General features: G+C 40.0%; 1 protein-coding gene across 1 annotated transcript in view; it reads left to right on the top strand.

Annotated features, from left to right (window-relative positions):
- Positions 1-13,571, top strand: part of xrcc4 (X-ray repair complementing defective repair in Chinese hamster cells 4) — a 41,191-nt gene that overhangs the window by 13,561 nt on the left and 14,059 nt on the right. The window contains exons 4-6 of the mRNA XM_028602634.1: positions 3,888-4,054; positions 5,578-5,709; positions 7,229-7,368. Coding sequence (XP_028458435.1) covers positions 3,888-4,054; positions 5,578-5,709; positions 7,229-7,368 — 439 coding nt within the window. The remainder of the gene's footprint in view (positions 1-3,887; positions 4,055-5,577; positions 5,710-7,228; positions 7,369-13,571) is intronic.

The raw sequence follows: 13,571 nt of genomic DNA, 5'->3' as shown, positions 1-13,571 counted from the left end.
AGTAGCCACCCTTTGCTTTTTTTGATAACTCTGCAAACCCTTGGTGTTCTCTCAGTGAGCTTCATGAGGTAGTCAAAAGGGTGGCTACTTTGAGGAATCTAAAATATAAGACATGTTTTCAGTTATTTCACACTTTTTTGTTAAGTACATAATTCCATATGTGTTCATTCATAGTTTTGATGCCTTCAGTGAGAATCTACAATGTAAATAGTCATGAAAATAAATAAAAAAAACGCATTGAATGAGAAGGTGTGTCCAAACTTTTGGCCTGTACTGTATATAGCAATTGTAAGTCGCTTTGGATAAAAGTGTCAGCTAAATGACATGTAATGTAATGATGCTAGTTCAAACTCTGTATAAAGAAATGTCCGTTCTTCTTAAAGACTTCACTATTCAGCAGCTCTACAGTTTCTCAGCACCAACATCCACCCACGGTGGCAGTAAAGTAGTAGAATAGGTGGAGCTGCTCTCAGAGGGTTCTCCCCAAAACGAAAGTGTCCAGCAGTTAATAAGCGTGAATCAGTGTTCTCTATGACAACAGAGGAAAACCCTTTGCCAACGTCAACACTGTCCAGCCAACCCTCCCGGTGTCTCACGCCAGTCGTCAACGACAACAACAACACGCTCACTCAGACCGGCAGCCTTCACCGCTAACGCGAGCAGTCAGGACCACGCTGGCGTTCTCGTTTCTGGTTAAAATCCTAAACGTAGGCCAAGAGAAAACGATGAGGCAACGACTGGAAGAGTTTTGAGCTCCGGAGAGTTATTTCCACCTCCAGCAGTATTTTAGGCTGATGTTTGTTCACTTGACGTTTCTAAGAGGGGCTGAAGTAAGCGCTGGCAAATATTAAACACTTGTGAATTGCCCAACGTGACAGAGCAACACAGAGGAAGATGGGAGGGAGGGAGGGAGGGAGGGAGGGAGGGAGGCAGCAGGAAATAAAAGATGAGGATAAAATGAGACGTTTGTTACCGTCACATCACAACGCACTACACGCTCAACACACAGGCCCGCCTGTAGCCTGTCTAGTGGACCTTTTTTGCAGTTTTTCCCTCCGTTTTTGTATTATGAGGTTCAAATGCATCATTTTGGGGTCTTTTTATGCACTAATTTGTGCTTGATTAGCTTGTCTGCTGGTATCTTAAAGGGATACGCCACCGTTTGTTGAAATAGGTCTTATCACGGTCTACCCTGGTATAGTTGGGCCAATGCCTTTTTTTTTGTCTCAGTGCAAGTAATTAGGTTGTTTTTTGGGGGGTTTTGGTCTTTTGTTGACTCACTTTTACTCACAACATGCTAACCGGCAACATAGGATTCCATTCACTACGCTAAGCTAACTAGCGGCGGTGCTGCCGGTGCTGCACCGGACTAAAACGATGCATGACACGTATACTTTCGTTCAACATACTTTTGTGTAAATAAACGGTAGCGTTTATCATTTCGGACGCACTAAGCTGTCATTTTTAACGTCGCTTCCTGAGAGCCTCGTCGCCGTTGGAGACTCATAACCATGGTAACCCCTGCTGACTTCCGCTGTAAATAACTGGAAAAAGAAAAGCCACTATACCAACAGTCGCAGGTGATAAAGATCACCCATTGGTATATGTAGAAATGTAAATTAAAGCATTTTTTGACGTTAGAGAGAGAGAGAGAGAGAGAGAGAGAGAGAGAGAGAGAGAGAGAGAGAGAGAGAGAGAGAGAGAGAGAGAGAGAGAGAGAGAGAGAGAGAGAGAGAGAGAGAGAGAGAGAGAGAGAGAGAGAGAGAGCGCTTTGGTTGCTCTCCGTCAGTCTGTTCGAGCGTTGTCGTTGCGACCGCGTTGCATTGTGGGAAACGTATGCCGGCGTAGTGTCCAGCGTTTGCATACTGTAATACTTCATCAGAAATGGTATGCAATTCATGTACTATTGGTTTCATACTAAGATTTTGGACATACTGTTTTAGCCTACTAAATAGTATGGAATTTCGGATGCAACCTACAGTGTGTCTCGGTTTAAGGCTACATTTACGTTGCTACGTTTTGGTTTTTAGGCGAAGAATTTGGCGTCTGTAAGTGCTGCTGAAGTGGAGATTTCTGGCTCAGAGTCTGAGAACAAAACCTTTTGAAGAGATGGATTGTAAAACTCAGACATTTTGAAGACCCTACAGGTGAACAACACGTCAAAATGTTTAACTAATAGATATGTAAACATGAAACTTCCCCAGTGGATTACTTACATTAACACAATTATTTATTTGTATTGCAAGTTTCCTGAAATGTTCATGGTTTTTTTGTGTGTCTCGCCTTAAATCATTCACCCAGCCAGGTCAATGACCACATTTTGACTGTTGACCTTTTTCCTTATCTGGTCTGTATAGACACACAGCTGCGTCTCCCCTCGTAAAGGTCAGTTATTTAGGGAGCTGATGGTCTGGGAGGTCAGCTGTGATAGTCGCTTTGCTGCCTCTTATCTGTGCGTAAACGTTTCCCTAAGTGACCATTTTAAATCCAAAATGGATCGTCATAAGACCCTTGTACCCCCTTCACATTCTAAGTGGATTAGATAAGTTATAATATCTATAATATTAAACTAGAGATGATAAAATACTCTCCAAGGGTCTGTTTTGAAGTTTGGCAGCCTTTCTTGACATTTTTTGAGAAAATTGAAGGAGTATAGTATGTAACCCCATAATACATTGTATATTCCTTTGTTATTATTTTCTCATTTTTATTTTTTTGTTTTTTATCTCATTCTCCTTTCAGGTAAATATATAAAGTGACTGGCTTTTATTTAGAAGTGTTGGTCTGGTAGGTGGGTGTATTTTGATTGTTTGTTTGTATTTTGTTCATATCTTGGATACTCTGAACATCTTTAAATGCTCATATTATGCTCATTTTCAGGTTCATGATTGTATTTAGAGGATACATGGTATAATTTTCAAAAAACACCATATTTTTGTTGTACTGCACATTGCTGCAGCTCCTCTTTTCACCCTGTGTGTTGAGCTCTCTGTTTAAGCTACAGAGTGAGGCATCACACTTCTGTTACATCTTTGTTGGGAGTTGCACATTCTCAGTAGCTAGGTGAGGACTACTAGCCAGTCAGAAGCTAGGGGTGAGGGACTACTAGCCAGTCAGAAGCAGAGTATGAGGGCGGGCCCTGACAGTAGCTAGGTGAGGACTACTAGCCAGGACTGAGGGCCCTGACAGCCAGTAAGGACTACTAGCCAGTCAGAAGCAGAGTATGAGGGCATGCCCTGACAGTACCTAGGTAAGGACTACTAACCAGTCAGAAGCAGAGTATGAGGGTGTACCCTGACAGTACCTAGGTAAGGACTACTAGCCAGTCAGAAGCAGAGTATGAGGGTGTGCCATGCTAGCAGCTAGGTGAGCATTATAACATGTGTTACAAAGTGACCACGTTGGTCTCTGAAGTAAAGGCTGGACTACAATAGAGCTGTTTGGAGCAGTTGGTGAACAGTGTTTTCTGTTGGAGATGGTAAGTCCCTTTGGGGGGGACTTTGGGCTTTTTCACTTTGTAAACCTATAACGTGCACAAAAAAGATATATAACACAATAAAGGAAAGGGGAAAAGCCAAAAAGCATAATATGAGCACTTTTAATAAACCGACCTTGCTCAAAAAAAAGAGAGGATCGTCCAGGTTAAAGGGACAGTTGAGATATTTTGAAGTGTGGTTGTATGAGCTATTTCAGTGGCAGCAGCTAAACAGATTTTAGACACCTAAAAACATCTAAATCAGTTTAAGTTGACGCTATATTTAGAATATTTTCAGGACTTTACCGTGCTTTCAGACAGCCCTTTACGGCGGGGAACTGAAGTGGTTATCTCTGCCGTTACCCTCCGAATTTTCATTGTTTTCTGATTAATTTCCGTTCCCTTCTTCCAGTTTCGCTTGGGTTCTGTTCTGCTGAAGGCCGTCCCGGAGCCGGCGGAGGCTGTGAGCGAGTTCTTGATCCACAGCCTGCAGCGGGGAAACAAACTGGAGCGCCTTAACCAAAAACTGGACGAGGAGAACCAAAGACTGAGACAAGAACAGCAACGCATCACTACAGAGTAAACAAATGACACAGAACAACCAGAACCCGGCAGGGTGGGAGGGTGATATATATATATATCCTATAAGGGGCCATCTGGGACATAATTCACAATAGAGATGCACCGATAGACCGGCCGGTGACCGGAATTTAGAGCCCGGCATGGGCCAAAAACTCAAGCCCTAACACACGCAAACACACACACACGTCACACCTTCTCCATAAACAACATGAAATAAAGGAGAGGGCCAACTTTTCCTGCTACAGATTCCCCACCGTGGTCAGAAAACACAGGGGAAACACTTTGTTTCTGTCACTATGACTCTAGAGTCGCTACTCGCTCCGATCGCCGGCACTCTGTCACTTCTCCCTCTACCACACACACACACACACACACACACACACACACACACACAGGTCAGTCTGACATATAAACATCAGCCCACTTAGATTGGAGCCTCAACTGTAAAACGGCCTTCGATGAGGAGAGAAGCTAAAATAAGCCAGAGTTAATCTGACAACCGAATGGGCTTAGCCTGTCGGGCCCCGACGGGTTAGGGGCTCAGAATTCGGTTTTCACGTGCTCGGCCATGACCAGCGACCGGCAGGTCAGTCTGACATTATGCCGATTTCATGCCGGTCAACGCTATGATTAACTGACAACAGAAGTTATACGAGTTACAGTTCTCAAGAACGCACACACACACACACGGACGCCACAGCGCGGTCTCAACTTTTCCGCCATGTGGCGTGCGTACCAGCTGGCGGCGTGAAGCGCTATGCTCGCACATGTAGGGAACCTCGTGAATTAACCTGCAACATGTCAGCTGTTTGGGGATTCTTCAGCGTGTGTGCAGAAGATAACAAGTATGCAATATGCAACACCTGCAAGGAGAAAGTAGGGCGTGACACCAAAACCAGTCACATTTTTTTTTTTTTTTTTTTTGTATACTGGATGTGAAAAGAAGGAAATGGTTCTGACATTGCTCTTTTAGATGTGTGTGGATGTCCCACACCAGGAGTCATTTATATAGTTCTATTTTATAGTGATCCATTATATGTTCAAAACATGTTCCATTTTCTGTGCAAAATGTTCTATTAAAGAAAAGATAGAAAATAAATATTTGTGTGTGCTGTAAAGTGGTTAGAAAAAATGTAATCGGAATCGGCTAAAATTGGTGCCGGCCGGCCTCAGAAGTTGTAATCGGTGCATCTCTAATTCACAGTTACCTTACACACATACAAGTGAAAATCTCTCACAGCAAAACACTGACATATACTTTACTGAAACACTAGGATTTTACTTTCAATAGTGCATATAACAGCATTTTAGTAGTGTGTCGGAAACGTCCGAAGTTTAATTAATTCATGAAAGTTTGGAGACATTTTTTAGAAATTGTTATTTACAGTAAAGCAACGTACTTTTTTGAAACCTATTTTCGCCTGTTAGTTCCTAAAGGGAGACATCTGTGTACTGTGAATGTCCTCCAGGATATTTTCTGATGAACGATTTTAAGATTTGCGTGTGTTTGTGTGTTTAAGATTGAAGCGTTACGCCGAGGGTAAAGAAACCCTGGAAACAGAGCTGTACTCTCGGTTTGTTTTGGTCCTGAATGAGAAGAAAGCTAAGATCCGAAGTCTACAGGAAGCTGTCACACACCTGCAGGAAACCAGGTAACCACAGACTTGTAGTTCTTTACCCCCCATCACCATGTGTATATCTCCTTAAAACGTAGCTTTACCGAGAAGTACTTCCTCTTTGAATGGTGCAGGTTCTTTTTAATTGATGCTCAACTGCACATAAAGTCCTAAAAATATATTCCAATCATGTTTTATTCTCTGAAATGTGAATCAGCGCTAAGCTTAAAAAAAATCTACATTTTATTTATTTATTTTTACATCTATAAATTATTTTATTTTATTGCCTTAATCAAATCCATCATATCTTTCTCCTTAGTGTCATGGTTTTGGTGTGTCTCAGTTAAGCACAAAGAATTGCCTAAATCAAATTGTAAGATGGTCAAGTAAGCTGACTGCTGAGTCCCAGCTGCGCCCCACATCCTTGTATGCTAAACAACTACAGCAGATAGCTATGGCCATTTTAAAAGACAGCCTACACCCTTTGAATAGGGAATTCCAGTATCTCCCCTCTGGACGGAGGCTAATGGTCCCTGCTTGTAGAACCACAAGATTTAATAACAGTTTTGTCCCAGCAGCAATCACTCTGTTAAACTGTAGAATTACTTGCACACAACGCACAAGCACCTTGATCATGTACTAGTTGTAGAATTTCTGCAACTGCACAAGTCAATGTGGTCATGACCACTAAGGTCTATATAAAAGAGACTTCAGGTACAGTATTAGGGGACCACTAAGGTCTATATAAAAGAGACTTCAGATACAGTATTAGGGGACCACTAAGGTCTATATAAAAGAGACTTCAGGTATTAGGGGACCACTAAGGTCTATATAAAAGAGACTTCAGATACAGTATTAGGGGACCACTAAGGTCTATATAAAAGAGACTTCAGATACAGTATTAGGGGACCACTAAGGTCTATATAAAAGAGACTTCAGATACAGTATTAGGGGACCACTAAGGCCTATATAAAAGACTTCAGGTACAGTATTAGGGGACCACTAAGGTCTATATAAAAGAGACTTCAGATACAGTATTAGGGGACCACTAAGGTCTATATAAAAGAGACTTCAGATACAGTATTAGGGGACCACTAAGGTCTATATAAAAGAGACTTCAGATACAGTATTAGGGGACCACTAAGGTCTATATAAAAGAGACTTCAGATACAGTATTAGGGGACCACTAAGGTCTATATAAAAGAGACTTCAGATACAGTATTAGGGGACCACTAAGGTCTATATAAAAGCATCCAAAGAGTACCATGTCATGGGCCCTTTAAGGTCACAAGCCAAGAACTAACATATAAATCTTTTAGACAATTGTTTCAACATAAATTTATGTTTTAAAACGTTTCTAGTTGCTCAATAAAATTGCTCAAGACTCTGACGCCGGTTCCTGTGATTGCTGCAGCTCTGTGATTCATCTCTTTGATTGTAAAAGTCATGATATTTAATTACGGTTTTATTCATTTTATGAACGTTTGGTGGTTATTTTTAAACTACTGTGTTTTTAATATTTGTAAAACTGAAATGAATGTGGTCTGCGTTGTAGTTCGAGAGGACAGAAAAAGGAGGATTCAGTCAAATCGGACCGGACGGCCGGTCAGGAAGAGGATGACTACGAAGGAAGTACCGATGAGGAGCCGGAGGAAGTGAAGTCAACGGCAGCAGCCTCCACGTCATCGACCCGGGGTAAGCCTGCTCTCCGTGACGCATCGCAGCCTCCTGCGTCTGCTCGTTTGCATCCTCTGACATCCGTTACAACCCCTTAGATGTGAACCGTCAAAGCAAACTAGTTCCTCTGTATCAAACAGACTTCTTTTTCTTTTAGTTTAATTTTTTCCTCCTCATGTTACGGGCTTATTTTCTTATCTTGAGATAGATAGATAGATATATATATATATAGATATATATATATATATATATATATATATATATATATATATATATATATATATATATATATATATATATATATATATATATATATATATATATATATATATATATATATATAAAGAAAATCCACTGGATGCTCAGTTTTTTCCTCTTCTTTCTGTTAAAACTAGGGCTGGGTATCGCTTCAAATTTTTTGCGATACCAATACAGTGACTTTTGATACTGGTTCCTAAACGATTCTTTATTCAACACCCATTTTATAAAATCCTTTATAACAAAAGGAAATTACCACATTACACATTACGGCACATATCTTTTTATTTATGTTTCAGCTCCTACTAACATTAAACACTACACATTATTTTTCCTTATAATGTGTAGCTTTATAATGAATTCCTTATGTAGTAATGTGTAGTGCGTATTGTTAGACAGCCAATCAAAATCTTTATTAGATCTTTCTAAAAGCATGCTGCGTGCTGATTGGCTCACTGCAGTGATGCGAGTCACTCCTTATGTATTGGAATTGGGTATTGAATGACATTTTTTCGATACTCAATACTTTTAGAGGAATTCGGTCGGTGCCTAAAAAACGTATTGAATTCGGTACCCAGCCCTCCTTAAAACCCTGGTTGGTTTTGGAAGTTTATTTCAATAAATACTAAACTATTTAACATTAAATATTTAACTATTTAAGTTCCTGAGCTTGTTTTTCATAAAATATAACCGTATTATTGTTTTTGTTTAAACATGTCTTCTTACTTACTGTACAAGGTAGGATTACACAAAGTGATGCTGGCTTACGCTCTTTGTATTTTTCTGATTTAAGGAGTAATAAAAAGAGATATCTAAAATCCCCTCTGGAAAAACTTTGACTTGGATAGGTCAACAAAATGAAAAAAAGAATTTTGAACCTCTTAACTTTTAGCATATATTTAAAAAGATCCTGCCTCAGTTGCATGTTTTAGACATTACATTTCAGATATTGGGGAAGTTTCATACTGATATCTGTTTAAATATTAACCTTCAGTGTTCAACAATAAGGATAGCAAATAAAACACAGCAATTCAGAATGCACAATACCAGGACCTCTCCTAAGTGGAATGCAGCCACCATTAATGGTTTTGAATACACTTATGCTTTTCCTACTATGACATGTCAACATGTCTGCCGTGAAAAAGGTGAATGCTGGTTGAAGTTTATTTAAAGTGATACGCCACCGTTTGTTGAAATAGGGCTTATCACGGTCTCCTCTAGCTGTAGATAGGTGGGGTCTCCTCTAGCTGTAGATAGGTGGGGTCTCCTCTAGCTGTAGATAGGTGGGGTCTCCTCTAGCTGTAGATAGGTGGGGTCTCCTCTAGCTGTAGATAGGTGGGGTCTCCTCTAGCTGTAGATAGGTGGGGTCTCCCCTAGCTGTAGATAGGTGGGGTCTCCTCTAGCTGTATATAGGTGGGGTCTCCTCTAGCTGTAGATAGGTGGGGTCTCCTCTGGCTGTAGATAGGTGGGGTCTCCTCTAGCTGTAGATAGGTGGGGTCTCCCCTAGCTGTAGATAGGTGGGGTCTCTCCTAGCTGTAGATAGGTGGGGTCTCCCCTAGCTGTAGATAGGTGGGGTCTCCCCTAGCTGTAGATAGGTGGGGTCTCCTCTAGCTGTAGATAGGTGGGGTCTCCCCTAGCTGTAGATAGGTGGGGTCTCCTCTAGCTGTAGATAGGTGGGGTCTCTCCTAGCTGTAGATAGGTGGGGTCTCCTCTAGCTGTAGATAGGTGGGGTCTCCCCTAGCTGTAGATAGGTGGGCAAACGCATTTTTTGTTCATGCATCGTTGTAGTCCGGTGCAACACCGGCAGCGCCGACGCTAGTTAGCTTAGCGTAGTGAATGGAATCCTATGTTGCCGGTTAGCATGTTGTGAGTAAAAGTGAGCCAACAAAAGACAAAAAACAACCTAATTACTTGAACTGAGACAAAAAATGCGTTGGCCTACCTATCTACAGCCAGGGTAGACCGTGATAAGAACTATTTCAACAAACGGTGGCGTATCCCTTTAACTTTGACTTTGTTTACATTTTTAACTCTTTTTAACTAAGTTTGACATTTTGTCGTTATTTTTTAAGGTTCTTTTGTTTACATCCTTAACGCATTTTGACAGGTTTTTTTTTTTTCGCTGGAGTTTGACGTTTTATTATGTACTTCTTTTGACTGGGTTCTTTTCCGGGTTTATTTGGCATTTTTCCTCAAAAAAAAAAAAAAGAAATTGACTTCAGTAAGTAGTAGATTTTTTTTTTTTTTTTTTTTTTTTACTTGCCAGACTAGACAAGTGATTTAAAAACCTTAGTGTTGAGCCTATTTCCCTGTAGCGTCTTGCCTTTAAATGAGGTGCATAAATTCTACATGAACAAAATGTTTTAGCTTCTTAGAAAGATTAATGCAGAAAACCCTGAATGCAGAAATCCTATTTTGGAACCAAGACTCTCTACTGTACAGTGATGTATGATTTTGGGATTGAGCCTCTTTGATATTTCTCTTGGCTGTTTAAAGGATTTTCACAAAGGATGTTTTGAGTTCTTCCAGCACTTTGACAAACAGAAAGAGAGCAACTTTTAAGACTTGAATCCCATTTAAATTCTACAACATCCCACTTCAGTGATGAGTTCCTCCCCTCTGGTTAAAGTGCTGCCCAAGTAAAAGTGTAAAATCCCCAAAATTGCGACACAATTTCCAGCTCTGTGTCACCATTCCTTTAAAAGGGGAACTTTTCCAGGAACATTATTGACCTTGTCTCCATTATCCTACGTCTACGTCTACACAATGGCCGCTGTGGAGTGAGTTTTTCAGACAAGAACTTTAACACATCATCTACAGAAAGTACATTTGAACGTGTAGGTCAACGTTATATTAAAAATAAGTAGGCAGAAAAATCCCATAAGTTGCAGGTGTCCGGCCTTTCACGGCTGACGGAAAACACCTGCTGTGACATCACTGACCTCAAATACTAATACCTTAATAATTTGTGCCACAAAAGTCATCCAAGTATTTTCACATTAAATGTTTTTTTTTTTCAATCTTGTTCTTAGTGATTGATGGGAACAGTAATCTTTGTAATGGGTCCAGTTTGAAGCGAGACAGGAACAAGCTGCAATGTAACATTAACAGGCAAATGTTCCCGGTCAGTTCCTGTCCACTAAAAGTTCTGTTTTTGCCGTTGACAGACTCAGATTATTATTCTAAGTGTGTGACAACGTTATGGAAAGGATCCCAGCAGAGTTGGACCTTTTAGTTAAAGAGTAAGATCCTTCTTGCTTAACCAGAAACGGCCCCGAAATCCCCGTCACCAAACCCACCAGACTCCATGTAAATAATCAGGACTTTTATCATCGTAAAACACACTTCATTCAAAGTGGACAGAAACTAAATAAAAATTATCAAAAGCCGTTTTTGGTTCGTCTTTCCACTGTTCCAACAATCACCATTCTGGTTTGGTTGAAATAAACCCTTAATTCACCGATTTACATGTGGAGATATGCTGGCTCTATACACGCTAAAAGTCCTGATTATTTACATGGAGTCTGGTGGAGATATGCTGGCTCTATACACGCTAAAAGTCCTGATTATTTACATGGAGTCTGGTGGAGATATGCTGGCTCTATACACGCTAAAAGTCCTGATTATTTACATGGAGTCTGGTGGAAATATGCTTGCTCTATACACGCTAAAAGTCCTGATTATTTACATGGAGTCTGGTGGAGATATGCTGGCTCTATACACACTAAAAGTCCTGATTATTTACATGGAGTCTGGTGGAGATATGCTGGCTTTATACATGCTAAAAGTCCTGATTATTTACATGGAGTCTGGTGGAGATATGCTGGCTCTATACACGCTAAAAGTCCTGATTATTTACATGGAGTCTGGTGGAAATATGCTTGCTCTATACACGCTAAAAGTCCTGATTATTTACATGGAGTCTGGTGGAGATATGCTGGCTCTATACACACTAAAAGTCCTGATTATTTACATGGAGTCTGGTGGAGATATGCTGGCTTTATACATGCTAAAAGTCCTGATTATTTACATGGAGTCTGGTGGAGATATGCTGGCTCTATACACGCTAAAAGTGAACCTTATTTAAATGGAGTCTGGTGTAGTTGGTGATGGTGATTTTGGGGCTTTCCTGTTAGACTAAAAGGATCTTCCTCTTTAACTAAAAGGTCTATCTCTGTAGGGATCCATCCCATAATGTTGTCAGACACTCAGAATAATAATCTGAGTATGTCAGCGGCAAAAACAGAACTTTTAGTGGATGCTGACTGACGCTGAACATCTGCCATGTAGGGTTACATTGCAGCCCGGTTCGCGGCTGCCGGTTACAGCGTTCTTGCTCTGAATACTGAACCAATTTCAAATATATTTTTAGTCACTTAAACACCAATGCATGGGAAAATAGCATCCTGGTTTGCAAAAAAAAAACAACAAATTGAAATTACCCTTTTTTTAAAAATCACATTTTGTAAAATATAACTGTGAATGTGATTTATTCTGGGAGCTGTTGTCTCAGGAGCAGAGTGTGTGTTTGCACCATCGCTGACTGACTCTCTGCGTGTTATTCGTACCCAGAAACTAACCATGACATCACTGAGGAGTGATGTAATGCAGAGTCCTGGGCCTCCTTTGGCCGACGTCCCAAAACCCCTTTAAACTACAAGCAGCTTCGTAACTTTGACGTTCCACTTCATCAGCCAGACGTGTGCTCCCAGAAGGGCTGGAGGGATGGATGTAGGTGTGTGTGTGTTACAACATCAGTTACCTGTCATGTACACATGTACCTCGCAGGGAGCCGAACGGAGCTGTGAGACGGGCTTTTAGAGGAGTTTTTGCCCTTATTTCAGCTGTTAACGCCCCTTGGTTTTTCCACCGCAGACGGAGAAATTTTTTTTTTATGCTTTTTGTCATTTTTGTCCACTTTCTCACACACGTTCAAACGACTGCAGTCAGGTTGGGTTCATCAAGGCTTTTTTTATTTTTTCAAATTTTTCAAGTCCAGACTCAAAAATATCAAGTATTGGATGGATTTTTTTTGCTTTTTTTTTCCCAATTTCTCACACATGATTAAACAACCGCAGCCAGGTTGGGTTCATAAAAGTTTTTTTTTTTTTTTTTTTTTTTTTAATGTCCAAACTCCAAAATATCAAATATCGGATGAATTTGTGTTGATTTTTTTGTCTCTTTTTTTTTTTTTTTTTTTCCAATTTCTCACACGTTTAAACAACCACAGCCAGGTTGGGTTCATCAAAGGTTTTTTTTTTTTTTTTTTCAAATTTTTCACGTCCAGACTCAAAAAAATCAAATATTGGATGAATTTTGTCACTGTTTTGATACTTCTTTTGACACTTTTAGTTTTTTTTCACTACCTCATACATGTTAAAACGACCGCAGCCAGGTTGGGTTCATTAAAGTTTTTAGGGGGTCTTTGTCTCAAATGTTTCCCTTTTTTTGATCATTTTTGTATTCCCTTGTTTTTGTAAATATTTGTCGCTTTTTTTCAACTTTCTCACACATTTTCAAACAACTGCAGCCAGGTTGGGTTCTTCAAGATTGTTATGTCTAGACTCAAAAATATCCAATATCGGATGGATTTTGTCGTTTTTTTTTTTTCACTTTTTGTTACTTTTTTGTCATTTTTTTTCATTTTATTGCTTTTTTTTTTTTTTCTTTTGCCATATTTCACTTTCTTGCATATGTTCAAACGACCGCAGCCTGGTTGGGTTCATCAAAGGTTTTTTTTTTTTTTTTTTTTTACATTTTGTTTTTATGTCCAGACTCAAAAATATCAAATAACTGATGGTTTCTGTCCCTTTTTTTTTTCAACATGAGTGACAACGTTATGGATTATTAAAATATTGATTAGAGCAGCTCTACGTTCTTCAACAAGATATCACAAAGTATACAAATGTAGCTCTCATGGAGCTGAGCGGAGCTGTGAGACAGGTTTTTAGGGGATTTTTCCA

This window comes from Perca flavescens, chromosome 16, assembly GCF_004354835.1.
Source record: "Perca flavescens isolate YP-PL-M2 chromosome 16, PFLA_1.0, whole genome shotgun sequence".
Taxonomy (NCBI): domain Eukaryota; kingdom Metazoa; phylum Chordata; class Actinopteri; order Perciformes; family Percidae; genus Perca; species Perca flavescens.
The sequence above is the reverse complement of the archived record's forward strand: the minus strand, read 5'-3'. Positions and strand labels throughout refer to the sequence as shown.